An 18,995-nucleotide genomic window follows, 5' to 3' on the forward strand; every position below is an offset into this window, starting at 1 on the left:
AACTGAACATTTTTAGATTGCATTGCTTTCACTGAGGTGCCTGTTAATTTTGCCATCAGTGAGATGAAGTGTGCACAGAAATTACTGATGTTATTTGTTTTTTTATGGAAGTTGGGAATGGGAAAAGGAGTAAAGCAAGAAGAAAAGTAGAAAAGCAGGATTCCTTGGTGTGCCATTCCCCATGTAGCCACAGAGTGTATAATTGTTACATAGCCTGACCCAGATGGGAAATTGACAAAAACCGCTTTAAAATATCATAAAATGGCTTCTATTATAAAGGTACTAGATTTGTGGACAAGGGGAGAGCGGTGGATGTCTTTTTTTTTTTTCTCTTTTTTCTTTTTTTTTTAACTTTGCTAGTAACAAGGCTTGTGACGCTGTCTCCTGCTACATTCTTGTGTCCAAGTTAAGCTGCTACTGACTGTGTGCGTGAACAACCAGAGGACCTGATAAGTCTTGGGTACGAATGCGAATCCCTGCACTGGGCTGGAGGAGCCCCTGCAACAGGAGCAGCTGGGACTGATGGGCCAGGAGCAGCTCTGCAGAAAGGCCTTGAGGGTGCAAATGTGGCCAGGAGATCAAGGGAAGGTGTTATCCTCCCCTACTCTGCAGTCCTTGGACCACATTTAGATACTGTGTCCAGTTTTGGGTCTCCCAGTGCAGAAGGAACACCAAAAAAACCTGAGTTCAGTATTGGGACACCACAATTGTCAGGGTGGGAACACTTGTCCTGTGAGGAGAAGCTGAGGGAACAGGGCTCATTCAGCCTCCAGAAGAGGTTGTTTGGGGAGTGGGTTGTCATGAAGATGGAGTCAGGGTCTTCACAGTGAAGCATGATGGGAGGAGGAGAGGCAATCTGAATAAGTTGAAACAAGAGAGGCTCAATCTAGTGTGTTTCCCACGAGGATGGTCAAGCAGTGGAAGGTGTTGCTCACAGAGACTGTGTAGACCCTTTCCTTGGAGGTTTCCAAGACCCTACTGGACAAAGACCTGAGCAGCCTGGTCTGATCCCATACCTGGCCCTGATTTGTGCAGGTGCTTGGACTAGAGATTTGCTGAGGTCCCTTCCCACCTGTACTTACTTGTGATGTTATGAAATAATAGTTTTTAAATTTGGGAATTTTAGCAGTGGGGGTACACTGGGTATGATTTCTTGGTGTATACATCCATATACATTTTCTCTATTATTACCTTTAATATATCAACTGGAGATACACTGATTTTATGGGGTTACCAGGGTGTGATGACAAAGAGCATTCAGATTTAATTTGACTGTACAAAAATATATGCTGTCATTTAGGTTAATGGCTCTGTTCAGATGAGTACTGATAGCACATATCAGGTGTACCTTTCCAAAACCTTATGTTTGTGGGACTTTCACTATTTTGGTTAATAAAGAGAAATTATGCTAATAAAATAGTTATTTCAGTATGACAACTTGGCATGGAATGACTCTTAGAAGAGGATTAGGGAACCTCTCCCTTGCTGACAGCCAATATAATACCTTCAATGGATCACATATCAACCCTGAGCTTAGCATGTTAAAAACACCAAGAAAAATAATCATTTGTTTACAGACAGTATGAAATCATTAAACCATACTTATCTCATCCACACCTTGTGGAATCGTCCGGTATTTGCTCATATGAACATAAGGACAGACGGTGGCATAGAAGAACACTTGGTTCAAACCCTATCAGACTACTTTAGCCTTTGAATATAAAAGCTCCCCATGCCCCTCTTCTGATTAATTAATGTCAAATTGTACTTTATGGACAGATCAAGTGTTTTTTAAGGGTCCACTCTCTAAATGTTTGAACTGGTGTCCTCAACAATAAATGCTCTTAAGCATAGATCAAGCCTGCTGACAGAGGTTTTCAAACATTACTGCTGACTTGGAGTGCCCCAAGTCCTTTGACTCGCCTCCTGACCTCTAAAATGGGGAGTGACCACCATGTGACCATCTCAGGAAGTCTGAAGTTAGGCATCTGAGATAAGGCTGTTAAAATTGTTGGTTGTGGACTTGAAAATCCTCTCTATTTGTGCTTAAAATTAAGCACGACATTTGGGTTAATCTTGTTCACATCTTTCTGTTGAATGAACATTTTCATAACTGCATGCGTGGTTTATGTAATCATTATTTTATTTTTTTTTTTTTATGCTTTGGAAATCAGCTGTAGTTTTAGGAAAAATATTTATGGCGGTACTTAACATGTAGGAGGCAGTATGAACCAAAAGAGGCAATTTAATAAAAACTGGAATTTTACAGGGTGTTTCAAAAAGATGGACCCGATTTGAAATCACTATCCCTTTGAAATTGGGTCTGCGTTTTTGAAACACACTGTAGTTATGCCCTGCTTCACTTAAATTAAGTTCTGGTGGCCTTACAATTGCCAGCAAGACTTATTTCTTTATCTCATAATCATGTTCTTTCCTTATTCGTAGAAACAGACCCAGTGGGATGATTCATGAGTGCTTTTGATAGTTTTGGTAAAATAAAAAATAATTATTGGATGTCAAGCATAAGAATATTTTTATTATCTAAATACAGCAGGAAGCTTAGCTTTAGTCAGAATAAGATCCTTGGTAATGGTCTCTGTCTTCTGAAAAGCCTTGCACCTTTCAATAGCTACTGTTGCTGGGTGTCAGAGTTACCTTTTAGCTGTACGTTTGAGACATCCATTAGCATTTAAACACTTTCAGAAGAGGCTTGCTCTTATTTGCAGTCTCTTGGGCGTGAAGAGCAGATTTAGGAGCTCAAGTTTAAGCACTTGGATTTGAAAAGTCTCATCTCTGTACGGAAGCCTACAATGATTTTTAAAATTCTGCAACATGAAGTGAGCAGATGAGATGAAGATGGTGCCGCTGGTTGGAGCGCAGGGGCTGGCAGTGGTTGCTGGCTCCATGTTTCCCAGGGTAGCGCTGAGGGAGAAGGGAGCTCGGTGCCTTGCTTTGGTTCCCCTTTATTCCCCTCTTTTTTTTAAGTGCAAGCACGTAGCTCTATTTGAAGGGAGAGAAAGAGAGTGGGTGTTATAATAACACGTAGGCTTTGAGACAGGCAGTTCTGAAAGTTACTTAAACAAAACCATTGAGATAATTTTGTCAAGACTCTGTCTAGTTCACCAGCGAATGCTACGGAAGAAAAAATCAGATCGCTTATACCTTTCCTTTATTTGCTGCCAGATTGCTATCTACACCATCACACGTGCATTCTTTTGCTGTATTTCCTGCGCATAGAGCAAAGTGCAGCAGAGAAATTATAGGTGAACAAAGTCATGTTTAGAAACATCATTTTTTTCTTGTCATGTTTTGAGTGTGGAACACATACCAAAGCAAAAGAATTGAACAGAGAATCTCGATAGCAAAGCAGAACAAAGACAACCAGGCAAAGCACTGAGGAGATGTGGAAAGTGATGGGATGTGAAAGTGAGGCATTGAGGACAACAGCATTACCACCTCTTCTCTTGGGCTGGGTAACTTCATCCTATTTGGTGTAATACAGCTTATGAAAAAGATACTTCTCAGACACCTGATTGAGGTGATGGCACTTCTCAACAACACCACTTCACCACCGGAGAAAAAGGGGAATTACTGCCCAAATGATGAGAAGGGCTTTGTGATTGTGGAGGGAGGCGAGCAGAGCGCCTGGAGTGGCAGGGAGAGAAAAAAAAAGTAGATAAACTTCATTTTCTTTTTTTTAATCCACACCAAGATGTTTTTTATGTTCTCTTTGTTCAGTGTCAGCTTGTTGATGTGGGTACACAACCCTGGCAAGTTATCACGCTCCTGAAAGTTTGTAGCTCTGAAAGGCAGAGGAGTGTTTAGCATTCTGGGACTGATGTTTTCCACTGGTTTTCTTGTTGCCTCTGGAAATATTGATTCAGTTGATCTTTGTGCAAGCATGTAGCTGTAGTTTAACAAACGTGGAATGGAATATCTTCAGCATAAAGTGGGAATACAAAAAGAAGACTTATACAAAAGGAACGCAAAGCTAAATATAAGTGAAACAAAGTTGTCAGGGCTTCCTTTTTTTCACCAAATATGCTAGAAAATTGGTTGTTAGCAAGCATGAGGTGAATATTTCCGTTAAGAATGAGGATTTCTAAAATATCAAGGAGTAAAGTAAGAGCACAGGACATAAACTGTTGTTAAGCCATTTTCGAGAGAAAGTACATTTTACAAGATTTTATAGGTGACTACACTGAAGCGCACCTGTGACTCTATCTCTGGAATCACAAAAGAGGTGGAGTCAGAAATACAAATGAGAAACTAGTTCTCGTTATTTCTGAAGACTGGAATTTTATTGTCGTAGAAGCAGCACAGTTAATGGCTGTGAAGACTTAAAAAAAATTACTATTTATGTATCTAACACAATGCATGCCTTACCTTTGTTGATTCTTTTTTCTTTCCTTTTCAGTTTCTGTAACAATTTTTATGCTTTGGCCTGTGTTGAGCAACATTTTTAAAAAGAAAAGCAGTAAATAGGTTATGGAAGATTCTGTTCTTGTATTTGTGATGGATTCACGTTTTAAATTATGTTATTGGTAGATTAGAGATGCATTTTTACTTTCTGTAAGGCTTTCTTAAGGCACATTACATCTTTCAGCTGTGTTGGTTTCCAGTTCACTGGCATGGTGCATGTTGAATATGCGTATTCTTCTGTGCTACACAGTTGAAAGCCAGGGATAGTAGTTATTTAATATTCTGAGGCCATCAGGAAGCAGCACATTGTTTGATTTTTCAGTTCCTGCAGTATAAAGCACCATAGTTTTTTTGTGCACCTTTGTCTGCTCAAATATTCACAATTCCTGGCACTGTTCTCTTGCCAGCCACGTGTCATTTGCCCAGCTCTCCCCGTAGCGCTCCGGTACAAATGCCGGCAGCCTGATCAGTGTGGAGGCGTGATTGTGACGGGATAAAAGCTGCCGTGTGTGCAGAAAAGGAACCAAATTACTTACGCGCAATTAACGTGGCCACGCTTCAGAGAGATCACCAAACCACGGCTGAAAGCACCCTTTTATATAATTACCTTGTTATTCTCTCTTCAATTCGTGTAAAACTCTTTTTTGTTGTTGCTGAAGAAAAAACAGTTGCAGTAGGCTATGAATTTTAAAGAAATCGCCATTAATAATATTGATGGTAAATTACTAGCATAAGCTGCTCGTTTAATTGTGAAACAATGGAAAGCACAAATCATCATGATGGAAGATTACTCAGTTTTGAATATGTTAAATCCAGTCTAGTATGAATAGGTTTCGGTGATAAAGCAGTAAGTGCAAAGTTCATTTAAAGGTTAAGTGAACAATTACTGCAGAAATTTATTTCTGGATGCACAAGAGGAGCATGAGGTCCCCATAACCAGGATTTGGAGCCAGTAGTTCTGTGGAAGGATTCTTCTGTGGGACTGCAGAATGTGACAAAACAGTCTTTTAGTCTTCACAGTTAAATTTCCGCTAGTTGGACCGTGACAGGACGAGGTCAGGTTCTGTGGAACCTCCACGTTTGCAATACATTATGTGTGCTGTGTAGTCTTAAATCTTTCAGTTTGCAAGGAAATCTCCTGAATATACCTTCACCCTTGGTAAATATATGCGTGCTTTAAGTTGGCATTGAGTTGAAAACGGGATTTTGAACTTCCAAGTGTCTGGCGTTAGCACACATCCCAGTTGGGTTTTGGTCTGACACAGGGAAAACATAACATCTTCTTGCCTTTCTTCTCCTGCTGGTCACTTTGCATTCTCTGCTGTTAGACGAGCTTTAAGCATTGCCTGGATTTCCTGTACATGGATTTTCCTTTCACCCTAGATTCATCAGCTCCAGTATCTCCTGTAAGATATACACTATGCGTTGGCTTCCCTCCCACCACAGTGTAGAAGCCAGCTGGTGTTTCTGCAAGAGGAGGGTCCTCATGCTACTCAAAAGGGTTGATGGATACTGGGAAGTCTGAGGTTTCTCCACTTAGCTCCCTGTGCAGCTGACTGTGATAATTTTGTCCCTTTTTACATTGTCTTAAGGCTGTTCTTTACCTAGAAGTGCACATAAACCTCTGTTCCTGAGTAACTGTATATGCTAGTAAACCTGCTACATGGACTTAGTACAGCTTCCCAAAATGTGTATGCAGCTGAACATTTTCAGAGGCCAGTCCTCGAGTCACATCAGATCCTTCCTTTGCTTTGAATATGGGCAATCGAATGAATATGGTCTTGGCGAACAGCCTAATGAATGAATTGTAAAAGCTTAAGAAAATGGATTTACATCCATTTAGTATTTGGGTTCCTCTGCGCTACCAGAGATGGTAGCTGAGGCAGCAGCTGTGACTGAGTGGATGTTAGGAAAGGAGTAAAATAAAATAAATAACTAACCAACAGACTAAATATCATGCTGTTGAAATAAACAAAGGTAACATCAGGTATCTATAAAAAATAGGCTTGTCGGTGTTAGCGCTGGTGTTCAGTCTATATGTGATTTTTGTGATGGAGGAAATTGGACTCTGCACAAATACAAGTACTTGCTACGAAATTATTCTACTGAATAATATTCCAATTCATTTGCTCTTCACTACACCCCTGAAACTCTGCGTGCATACCTGCTTAAAATCAGCAACAAGTGTAGCTAGTAATGAAATAATTCAAATTGAGTTTATTTTGTTTCATGATGCACAAATAGAAAATCATTTAAGTGTGACTGATTCTATTCATCCACAGTAGTTGCTCATCTGAAATGCTATTGAAGTTCAGTAATTGGAGCTCTGAAATACAGTATTTGACAGATGGTGTGGGTGGTTGTGCCATTTCCATGATAAATCTGCTTACAAATATAACCACGAGGAAGTTTTCTTCATTCCTTGACTGCTGCAACATATAGATGGAAAAAAAGCGACAAACACGGCATGAAAACGGATTTGTGTCTTGGTTTTTCATTTTCCTGCTATAATGATTTGAATTTTTAAACAAGTGCAAGAGAGGGGGTTTCTTTTTACTTTATCTTCAGATAAAGGAGTTGCTATAAAATGCTAAAATATTGTTTCAGTAGCTTTTCTTACATTTCCCATGAAGCTTTTCCTTTAGTGAATTACTTTTGTAAACGTCTTACAGCATCAGTTAAAAAGCATTACTCTTTTTAGATAAAAACTAAGTAGATCTTCACTAAGATACATTTACTGTTAAAAAGAATATTAGAAGCTGGAGAAATGGATAGTCCTGTTGCTCCAGGGCTTACTGTTGAAACTTAGAGATCATAAAATGGTACAGATAAAAATATACTGCATTATCCAGTTTTAAGATTCTTTTTTTTTAATTTTCTTTGTGTTTTAACAGAAATCACCGATGCTGGTACTAGAGGAACCCAAGATACAATTAAAGGTGTGAAAAGAAAAAAGATCGTGACTGAAAACCATCTTAAAAAAATACCAAAATCGCCGTTGAGAAGCCCTGCGGAAGCCAAGGTTAAGCAAAAGGTAGACCCTTCGCGGCTAAAAGCTCTTCCAGATGCCTCCAAACACACCACAGCACAGGATCACCGACCCGTGCAAAATGGAAATCAATGTACCAAACAAAATGGGGGAGTGCTTAGTAGTGAGATAAATGTTGAAACAACCAAATCTGAGACATCAATGCAGACAAAGCTTTCTCTGACGCATCAGTCCTTAGATTTGGGTAAACAGGCAGGGGAGCGTACTGATGCAAACCAAGTGAACTCTCCAGAGAAGAAGTCTCTCTCAAACTCCTCATCAAGTAAAACAAAGACTGACAGTAATGAATGTATTAATTTTGTTGATTGTAGTACGTCATCCCCATGTACACGCACTGCATTCGATGTCTTATTAAAAGCTATGGAGCCTGAACTGAACACCTTAGCACAAGAGTGCCCCCCTTATGGGATGCAAATAGAGAAACTGAGACCAAATAAAACTATAAGCACCTCTTCTAGTCTCACGTCAAACACAGTGAGCATCCAAAACCAGTCTGCTTTGTCACAGCATGAGTTTGCAGTTGGAACTCACTACTTCCCATGCACATTAAACAATGTGCACGTAGCAGCAACAGCCAAGACTGGACAAGCACAAGGCCAATCAGTTTCTCATTCACAAGACCTTATTCCTAAAACCAGTCAACAAAATCACCAGGTTGTTGTGTGTCCGAGTTTCACTAGATCGCTGGTGCAACAGCAGAGTCAAGAAAACCCCAAGCTCCAGCAGATATACAGCATAGCAGTAACGTCGTCTGTCGTTCACACCTCATCTTCCACTGTAACTCAGGTTTTTCCTCAAAACCAGTTAGTAGCTAGTTCGTCTTCACCTTTGTCGATTAGCACATCGAGTTCAACGCACTTGTCTATAGGTCCCATGTATAATTCAGCCCAGATAGCATCAGTTGTAAACCATGGTGTAGAACAAATATGTAACCTCTTGAAAGACCAGAAGCCTAAAAAGCTAGGGAAATATGTCTGTGAGTATTGCAATCGGGCCTGTGCCAAGCCCAGCGTTCTCCAGAAGCACATCCGATCCCATACTGGAGAGCGACCGTATCCTTGTGTGACGTGTGGGTTTTCATTTAAAACCAAAAGCAACCTGTACAAGCACAAAAAATCTCATGCACATGCTATCAAACTTGGACTTGTCCTACAACCGGATTCAGGTGGCCTCTTCTTGTCTCATGACTCGGACAAAGCACTTAGTATTCATTCAGATGTGGAAGAAAGCGGTGAAAGCGAAGATGAAGGCACTGCTGATGAAAGACAAGATGATCAAGAACTGGAACCTGCACAAATAGTGAAAGTCATTTCTAGTGCAGAAACGTTGCAGAAAGGAAGCCCTGTTCCATTAAGCAACCCAGACTGTATACCAGGTGACTCTTCATTACATGATACAGAACCTCAAGTAAGGCCAGCTTTACCAAAAGTAGTAGTTCATCCTGTAAATGTTTCTCCATTAAGGGCCGATAGCCCCAAAGTAACAGAACCAGCACCCGAGTTTGCTGCAGCACAGCGAAAAGCGGATTTTAAAGCAGCAGCTCTTCAGTCAAATTTAACACATACAGCCTCATTCAAGGAGAATGACAGAAAGCAATATCAGAAAGTAGAAATGGGCCTGTTAGAGGAACAGCTGGGATCTGCAGCAGGAGCGACGCATGCTCAGCTCCAGAGACAACAGGCAACTGATGGTTCCCAAGATCAACAAGGAAAATGTCTTTTGAGCCCTAGAAGTTTAGGTAGCACTGATTCTGGTTATTTTTCACGTTCTGAAAGTGCCGATCAAACAATGAGCCCACCAGCTCCTTTTGTAAGAGGATTGTTGACCTCTGAGAAAGATCCGAATAAAAACCTTCCCAGTGTGGCGCGAGCAAGTGGCGTGGTGGCATCAGTGGTACAAACTGTTTGTGCTGAAAAAAATCTGATTCTCTCTGGCCAAATGCGACCTCCCATGGCAACAAAAACACTTGAGGAACGTATCTCAAAGTTAATTTCTGATAATGAAGCTGTTGTGGATGACAAACAGTTAGATAGCGTGAAACCAAGAAGAACATCTCTTTCGAGAAGAGGAAGCATAGATTCACCAAAATCCTACATATTTAAGGATTCTTTCCAGTTTGATTTAAAGCCCATGGGAAGAAGAACTAGCTCAAGCTCTGATATACCAAAGTCTCCTTTCACACCCACTGAGAAATCCAAGCAAGTTTTTCTTCTTTCTGTACCATCCCTGGACTGTTTACCTATAACACGAAGTAATTCCATGCCTACTACCAGTTACTCAGCAGTACCTCCGAATGTAATACCTCCCTCTCATCCCCTTCGAGGAAGTCAGTCATTTGATGATAAAATTGGCTCTTTGTACGATGATGTTTTTGTATCGGGACCTGCTGCTCCACTGAACCAAGGCGGACATCCTCGGACCCTTGTTAGACAGGCGGCAATAGAAGATTCTTCTACTGGTGAAAGCCAAGTTCTTGGACCAATGCGGTCTGTAGAAGAAAGTTATCTGGGGTGTAATTTATCGAATGAAACTTTACTGCAAAGGAGTAAGTCCCTGGCACAGGGATCAAATTCAGAAAAAGCAAAGAAGTCCCCGCAGGTGCGAGGAACGATGTTTGAGTGTGAAACCTGCAGAAATAGATACAGAAAACTGGAAAATTTTGAAAACCACAAGAAATTTTATTGTTCAGAGTTGCATGGACCTAAAACTAAGGCAGCAATCCGAGAGCCTGAGCATAAAACTGTTCCAAACAGTACACAGCCTCAAATTCTGCACTACAGAGTCACTACTTCAACTGGCGTCTGGGAGCAGACACCCCAGATAAGGAAGAGAAGGAAAATGAAGAGTGTTGGCGATGACGATGACCCACAGCAAAATGATACGAGCATACCATCAAAGAACACAGAAGGCCAAAGCAAGGCAGCAAATCCTTCCAGTCTCTCAAAACATGGTGTGACAACAGTGGTGGGATCCCAACAGCCAAGCAACCTTCTACTTCAGAGTTCCCAAATTCAGCTTGTGGCTCGAGGTACAGATCAAACTACCGAGCCAAAGATGGCTCCTCTCATTGAAAAGCAGGCAAGTACAGCTGTGCAAGAAAAGGTGGAGTTGAAAAGACAAGGGACTGGGATTTCAGTAATACAGCACACCAATTCACTGAGCAGAAATAGCTCATTTGAGAAATCAGAGTCATTTGAAAGAGTATCACCAGTTTCTTCTCAGGAGCCCAAGAAGGTTGCAAAGCACTGCTCCTTGAATACGATTGTAATCCAAGAGGAAAGACATCTGAATACTCCCCAGCAGCATCAACCCCTGTCGTCAGAAGCACCCAGAGGGGACATTCAGGGAAGCCAAGTAGGTTCTAATGAGCGAAGTGCACCACTTCAGCCGTCAAGACTTGTTCGCCAGCATAACATCCAGGTTCCTGAAATACTGGTCACAGAAGAACCAGACAGGGACCAAGAAAACCAATACAGCGATCAGGAAAAGGCGGAAAGGTTTAATTGGCCACAGCGCAGCGAAACGCTGTCAAAATTGCCAACAGAAAAGCTTCCACCAAAGAAGAAAAGAATTCGCTTGGCTGAAATGGAGCATTCGTCTGCCGAGTCAAGCGCTGATTCCACCCTTTCCAGAAGCCTAAGTCGGGAGAGTAGTTTGTCTCATGCCTCCAGTTTCTCGGCTTCATTCGATAAAGATGAAACTTCGAAAGCTGAGAATCCTCCCAAAGCAGAGCCTGTGAGTAAGTTGCCGGAGTTCCTCATGATTCCCGCTGGCTCTCACGCGCTGGCTGTGCCTGGGCCTCATTACCGGGAGATGAGACGTGCGGCCTCAGAGCAGATCAGCTGCACGCAGCCCTCCATGGAGGTTGTGGACTACAGGAGTAAGTCTTTTGACTGTGGAAGCATGTCTCCGTCAAAACCTGCTACGCTTGTAGAGATAGCCTCTCCGAAAGCGTCGTCTGCAAATGGAGCAACTGGACACGTGCCTCTGCTAGAAAGGAGGAGGGGGCCATTTGTAAGACAAATATCTTTAAATATTGCTCCAGAGAGTCACCAGCCTCAAGTTAAATCGACATCTTCGTTTCAGACAGCTCATGCTGCAGATGCGCCTGCAGTGCCATTGCACAGGCTGCAGACCTCTGACAAATCTTCAGTGGAGCTTCCTGCCAGTACTCAGCATTCACAGACTCACTCCAGGCCTCACTCGACCATTCACAATTGCAATCCTGTTAGCCTGTCTTCAGTTCATCAGCCTTTAGATCACATTTTGAGTAATCAAGGACAGCCATCCTCAACCCATCAGCCTTCCCAGACATGTAGTAAAACATCAGCTCAAGGGGAGCAAGTGAGCACATACACACTTCCTCGTCATGCCGATGAAAAAAAGGATTGTTTTGCTCCGAAGTATCAGCTGCAAGTTAAAACATTACATATAGGTCAGCCATACTCTTCTAAATTGCTAAAAAATACTCCATCAGCTCAGACAGTTCCAAGTCAGGTTGGGGTGGACCAGAACGCATCCTCCTTTGAACTTCAGACCAAACTGTCTGACATGTCTAATCTGTATTCTGTGCCTCCTTTAAAGCAAATTGTCCCTAATAACTGCAGTAGTCAAATACATCAGATTCCTCCTTTTGTGGTTCCTGTCCGTATTCACAGCAGCATGCCATCCTATGGCTTTGCAACTGTTACAGCCCTTCCCCACATTTTAGTCACCCAGGATCAGGTCAGTCAACCTGTTTGCAAAACTAATGTTGCGACAGTGCCAACGCTTGAAGGCAAAACTCAGCTGCCAAAATCTCACAAAGATCACCAGAGGACTTTGCCAAATTCATTTGAATTTGAAAATTCACAACCAGAAAGTGGAACCAGAAATTCACTTTTGTCAAACTCTTCAAATATTGTTCAGAAGGTGCCAGTTAGCGGACTCTTCCCACAACCAGAAGCTACACCTTCAAGTAAAAGAATGCTTTCCCCAGCCAACAGTTTAGATATTGCCATGGAAAAACAGCAAAAACGTGTTAAAGACGAGAGTGGAGCTGCCTGCATGACAGATGCTAGGCCACTGCATAGATCTAATGACCCTACTAGTAAGCAAAAGAAACCAGTTTTGGTAAGACAGGTTTGTACCACAGAGCCTCTCGAAAATCACCTCCTAGATCCTGATGGTGTTGCACAGCATGAAAAGAGCAGCAAAGCTGGTACTTCAGACCTGCTGTTGCCTGACCGTGTATCATCTGACGCTGGGATTTCAGAAACCTTACAGGAGTCACCAGAATCTGAAGATATTAAGTCTTCAGCATCGCCAGCGTTTGTTGTCAGAAAACCATCTGAATTGTCTCTAGTGAATAATCTGAGTTCTCTTCTCAAGGCTGTAAGTAGCAGTCAAGAAAGAAGGTCCCCAAGTAACAGCATTGAGAGGAAGCAGATCAACAGCCACAGTCAAGCAAAGCCTGTAGCTACATTGGCTGAGATGAATGCAGGAGAAATGCAGAGGTTGTCATTTCCGAGCCTCAAGACCTCGACGAGTTTTACCTGGTGTTATCTCCTGAAGAGAAAACCATTGCATCTGCCGCAAAACGATCAGAAAATCTCTGCCTATTCTACCTGGACCATTAGTTCCAACAATCCCAATCCACTTGGTTTGTCGACAAAGATAGCTCTCTCCCTCCTCAATTCAAAACAAAAAGCTGAAAAACCGCTGTACACTCAAGCCAGAACTACTCATCCCAGATGTGATGTATTGGTCTATTCAAGCAAGTGGAAGAACAGCTTAACCAAGGTACTTTAGCTATGTTTGATGTATACTGATTGTTTACAGAGGATTTGCATTGGAAATTATGCTTGTTCCTATTTTAGAGAATGTAGTATGCCTGACATGTATAGTCTAAGTGCTTATTTATTTTAGTTATGCTGGATCAAACTGCTAAAAAGATCTTGAGTAATTCCATTAAGAAACCTGTTCATAAGGATTTATCACTTTTCATGGAAATTAGTTCCTGGATTTAAATCTGTATATGGAGAGTTTATCGTGGCAGGAATGTGTTTGGCTATTTTTCATTGCAAAGGGTAGAACAAAAATAGTTCTGACATAAATATTTTTAAACACTTTCAACTTAAAACAGGTTAATTTAAGCTCATAATTGCGTATTTTGCCTTAAAAACAGCTGGTATTTTTTTTGTTATAAAGAGTGCTCAGCCTGAACAGGTGTCCATGGATACACCATGGAAATTTTTCACCATCGCTGACCATCTAACTGTGAGCAGAGCAGTGTACTGTTTCTCTTTCTCCCACCTAGGTTAACTGGTGGTGTGAAATAATGACAAAAATAGCAAAGTCTAAAACAAAATTATGACTGCCATAAAACCACTGACAATTTCTTGGATCGATATGGCTCCAAAGATGATGTTAAATCTTGCACAGTGGAATATACTCCTGGCAATGCTTGTGACCCACATAAAACACCACGTTATCCCAGAGTCAGACGTGGCAGAGCAAAGCGGTCACTCATGTCCTCAGCTGCCTCAGGGTTGCACATGTGTGATCAGGATTTCACTCACTGGACAGTTTTTTTCATGTAGAAGACCAAAGCTGTGCTGGTTTTCACTGGATTTGGCGTTCCTTAATAACTGAACCACCTCTGTGAATGGGTGAAGGTGGCGCTCTGCCCTTACAGTGAGACGAGAGGTAGCCATGTCTGTTTAGTGGATTCAGTACTTGCTTTTACTGGGCACTCGAATCCTGTGTTCAGTTTTGGGCCCCTCAACATGAGAAAGACATTGAGGTGCTGGAGAGAATTCAGAGAAGGGCAATGAAGCGGTGAGGGGCCTGGAGCACAAGTCTGATGAGGAGCAGCTGAGGGAACTGGGGCTGTTCAGCCTGGAGAAAAGGAGGCTGAGGAGAGACCTGATCTCTGTCTACAACTACCTGAAAGGAGGTTGTAGCATGGAGGGTGTTGGTCTCTTCTCCCAAGTAGCAAGTGATAGAACAATAGGAAATGGCCTCAAATTTTGCCAGGGGAGGTTTAGATGGGATATTAGGAAAAATGTCTTCACGGAAAGGGCTGTCAGGCATTGGAACAGGCTGCCCACGGAAGTGGTGGAGTCACCGTCCCTGGAGGGGTTTAAAAGACATGTAGACAAGGTTCTTAGGGACATGGTTTAGTGCCATGGTTGGGTTAATGGTCAGACTCAATGATCTTGAGGGTCTTTTCCAACCAAAATGACTCTGTGATCTAGTGAAACCATAAAGCTTTCTGAAGGGAGTCTGGGCATACAGCACGAGTTCACACTCTTTTTTCCTCTTTGCTGTGCACACCACATGTGTGATGCTGAACAGCTCTTCGGAGCTGGCAAAGCAGGATGGAGCTCCCATTCTCCAGAATCCTTCAGGACATGGAAAACCTTTTTGGGAGGGTAAGAGCAATTGTAACTTGCCCTAATCCAGCATTCTGCCCTCAGCAAAACTTTCTGGGCATTGGACTTGGAATTGAGGTCTGTAGAGCCTGCAAGTGACTCTAGAGGAGGCATGCCACAGGCTTGGCAAAAGACGTATTTCTGTGGATGATGAGTGATGAGGCTGTTGCTGTCAGAGGTCAGCTTGTAATGTTTCTGCGTTGGCTAAGTGTTTTACTAAGATACAGACCGGTCAGTGAGGAAAAGAGCAAATAGGATGAGAAACTGTATAAGAGGAAGAAATGATTTCAGAATTACAGGGGCATCAAGAAAATGCACTGAAACCCCTCAGGCCAAGAGAGCACTGGAGTTAAATCTAGGCCTCCTGAAATCTGTGGGAGACTTTGCTAACATTTATATTGGAGGTCAAAACTTTATCTGAAATATTTCAGGCAGAAAATACATAGAGAGTGGTGGCTTTGTGTTAGTGCTGTAACTGAATTTAATTGTTGATTCCATATTGGTGTGCCGCCTTTGTTTAAACTCGTGTTACCTTTTTCAGCCTGCTCCCTCATACATTTTATGAGATGCTGTACTAAATTAAAACAAAGAATCTGAAGGTTTAGCTTTTTTCATTGTACATAGTTGAGTGATTCTTTCTAAGGCAACTCTCACATCAATTGTGTCATTGACTCATGTTTGTTTTACTTTTTAAGGACAGTCTATCAGAAGAAATGCTGTGATAACAAAGCTACTGTGTGTCTCTTGAAAAACAAATTTTGTCTACAAACAAATTCTGTTTAGAATATAAATAACAGATAATAATATTTTGAAAAATATTTTGACAGCACCCTTTTAAACACTCTAGGAGTACTTAAATGCTGTAATAGGCAGCTGTCAGGTACATTTACAGTGCCGCTGCCACAAAAGAACCACAGTTACTAATCTTTCTTCAGTCTTTCTTGCTGACATTTTGAATGAAGCATACAAGCATGGTGAAAATGAAGAGCTCTTAAGGTCTGCTTGCAGCTGATTTACAGGTTTTACTCCAAGCTATTATAAAGGGAGAAAGTGCAGCAAGAAAGCACCAATTAAAGTTCAGTTGGCATCTCAGATTGTATGAGCAAGGTATAGGATGGCAGAAATTAAAAATTTCAAAGACCTGATAGATAGTATGACCTGACACCTCCAGAGTTTCTCTGATTTCCATTTTAATGACTCAGGCAGCAGGATTTCAACCACTTTCCAGGATGGTGGTAGTACTGCTGTTACAATATACCTCTGTATTACCAGTCTCCAGTTAGACCTGGTAATGGAATAGGCAATGCCAACTGGGAGATTTGGAAACTTCATCACAGAAGCCATGTTTAAAGAAAGCAAAAACTGAAATTCCTCATTCAGTTTACTCCCAGTAATTCCCCTACCATTTTTTCTGATTGAGACTGAGGACAGAGAATGTTAGAGGTCCTTGTGGAAATTAATATTCCATTGGAAAAACAAGCAACAACGACAAAAACAGCCAACGGATTAGCAATTGATTTTCGGTTATAAAAAAAAAAAAAAAAGGCAACTGATTTCCTGCTTAAAAGGTCACAAGTTCCTGAAGGAACCACAGTTTAGACTGCAAGTCTAAAGCGGTTGCAACTACCATTGGGAAGATCTTCGCACAAGTGCTTTGCACATTTTAACCCTGACCTGACAGAGAGCTTTAGGTGCTACTATAATCGAATTTATAAACAACAATAAAAATGCAGCACTGCTATGCCTCACCTCCTTTCTGGCAGTCATAGCCCTTTCTAAAGTGATTTGGTGTGTTCTGCTTACGGGGCTTTAACTGCTGGTATTCTCACCAAGATAAAGTGACTTGCTGAACTGTTCTGGGTTTGCCCCCAGAACTAAGTCATGTTTACAGAGATCTCCTGCTGCTACATAACCGCTACTAATCACTGTCACAAAAAAAAAGCAATTATTTCAACAACAAACACCATGGGAAATGAAGAGACATGTGAAGAAAATGCAAACAATAGGGAACCCCAGGACTTTGTTTGCTCTTCACAATTCGCTGCTCAGAGGCAATAGGTGAAGTTGCCACATGCCAGTGATTCAGAAGGCAAACCACAAAACCTTATTGTGAGAGAAGCTCCTGGAATGAGTACAGCATGTTAAAATGTGACAGGAGGTTCACCTGCATGGAAAAGGCTTATTCCGTCTCCCTGCTCTTTTTATTTTATTGTTCTATTTGTTATTACTTTTTTGCCAGTTTTGCTCACCTGAAGTCGGTGGTGGTGTATCAGGAGCCCATTCACAAACCCCTGCATTGATCTTGGCTTCCCTTCCTGAAGCAAATCAGTAATGCGTCCAGTAGGCCAGGGTGAAGATTTTCAGGCAAGAATAAGGTTGAAGAATGGAAAGTTTCTCCTAACTGGAAAACTTTTCTTTCTTGGATGATGTGCCACAGCAGTCCAGCTCACCACTGGAAAGTAGTTAAATGCAGGAGATTTTTTATGCGCACACTAGTAAAAGTTTAAAGATATTAAAAGCGTTTTCCTCAAGTGGCTATGTGCCAATGGGAAAAAATGTTTAATGAATATTATAATCTGAAATTTATAACTTTGATGATTCAGGCTGTGAGCTTGGTTTTTTTCCAAGGGATATTTTTAAGTACCAGAAGTATCTATTGAACTCTGGTCTCTGGGCAGCCCTAAGAGCAGGCTTTTTTCCAGTTTTATACCAGCAATTGAAGACAGTGGAGTTAAATGAGTAAAGTAGAAATGAATCATGGGCCTTGTCTCTATGAGAGAAGATTGTGTTAGAAACAGAAGGCATAAGCAAGGAGCAGAACATTTTACAGCGCTGCCATTTTTCTAACTTTTACACCAGTACCTGTGGGGTTTTTTTTGGGTTTTAGATGAGGCGTGTTAAAGGATTTCCACACAAGAAGCCCATGCTCCTTAGGGACTGGCTGGTCTTCAGAATTTACAGGGTACCCAAGTCTTCTTCAGCATCGATTTGGAATCTTTCATAAAAGCTAAAAAGAATGTGGGTTTTTTTCATTATCAGGGAGCATTTCTGTAGACTTCTGTGACAGAAACTCAGTGTTTCTATTGAAGCATCTCTGTGATCACAGCATTTTTCATGAAACAACTGCTAAAATAACATAGAACCAGTAAATTAAAGGATGTCAGTGGGAGGTAGATAGGAATTTGAACACCTATATTAGACTGTCTTTGTACACAAACGTGTGTGTGTGTGTGCTAAAAAGAGAAAGGGAGGCAGGGGGAAAGGGGTGTGCGGAGAATCCAGGGGTGTTTTGCCATATGTTAGTTCTTGCATTCTAGGTGCTTTTATGAATACACAGTATATTATAGCACTATTTCACAGTAGTTTGAATTACAATGTGGACTAAATACTTCTGGAATCTTGCTTTTTCCTTTGTCTTTTTATTATTGAAATTTAAATCTGGAAAGAATGCTTAGTATTTAAGTTTGAAATCAGGCACTTCAAGATTGCGTTATTCCAGCTGCTGGGAATATTTATGTGGTATTCGGTTTATGGTATGTATTCCATATTTTCCACTGCTCTTTTCTGGTTAAATTACAGATATCGTCTTGTTACGCTTTGTTTGCAGTGGAAACAAAAGCAATTCATGTGCCAAGTAGCATATAGGAACTACAACATGGTTGAGTTGTACTTACTGGAGTAGGTTCAACTCCTGGTATTTCTCATCTCCCTTCACCTTGTGTGAATGCTGTTAAAACATGCAGGGTGAAATTTCTTTCTGCCTACGCACAGGCAAAGCTGTCATCTATGCTTTGGTAGAATTGCTCAGATAGTTGAAAATCCAGCCCAAATCAATCCGAGGGGCTGCATGAAGGCGTACAGATTGGAGTGGTGCTTGCAGCCCGTGCGGATTTTGAGGGCTTTGACTCAAATGGAAAGATGCTTTTCCTCTGGTCCCTGTCCGTTCCCCATCAGCCACATTCCTCATCGGGTGGGGAGTCAAGGCGGTGGCTGAAACTGCATGGAGGATGATGGGCAAGGACTGAGTGCCAGAATGATGTCACCCATCAATATATGTAATGACCAGTGTAATCCATCAGTCATTTTAAGTCAGCCAGTGAAGTAGCTCC

The 18,995-nt window shown here is 41.6% G+C and overlaps 1 protein-coding gene across 4 annotated transcripts in view; it reads left to right on the top strand.

The window, feature by feature from the left end:
- Nucleotides 1–18,995, top strand: part of HIVEP1 (HIVEP zinc finger 1) — a 125,639-nt gene that overhangs the window by 87,262 nt on the left and 19,382 nt on the right. For all 4 annotated transcript variants that reach the window (XM_065830939.2, XM_065830938.2, XM_071804569.1 and 1 more), the window contains one exon: nucleotides 7,317–13,252. In XM_065830939.2, the coding sequence (XP_065687011.1) occupies nucleotides 7,317–13,252 (5,936 nt within the window). The remainder of the gene's footprint in view (nucleotides 1–7,316; nucleotides 13,253–18,995) is intronic.

This window comes from Patagioenas fasciata, chromosome 2 (assembly GCF_037038585.1).
Source record: "Patagioenas fasciata isolate bPatFas1 chromosome 2, bPatFas1.hap1, whole genome shotgun sequence".
Classification (NCBI taxonomy): Eukaryota; Metazoa; Chordata; class Aves; order Columbiformes; family Columbidae; genus Patagioenas; species Patagioenas fasciata.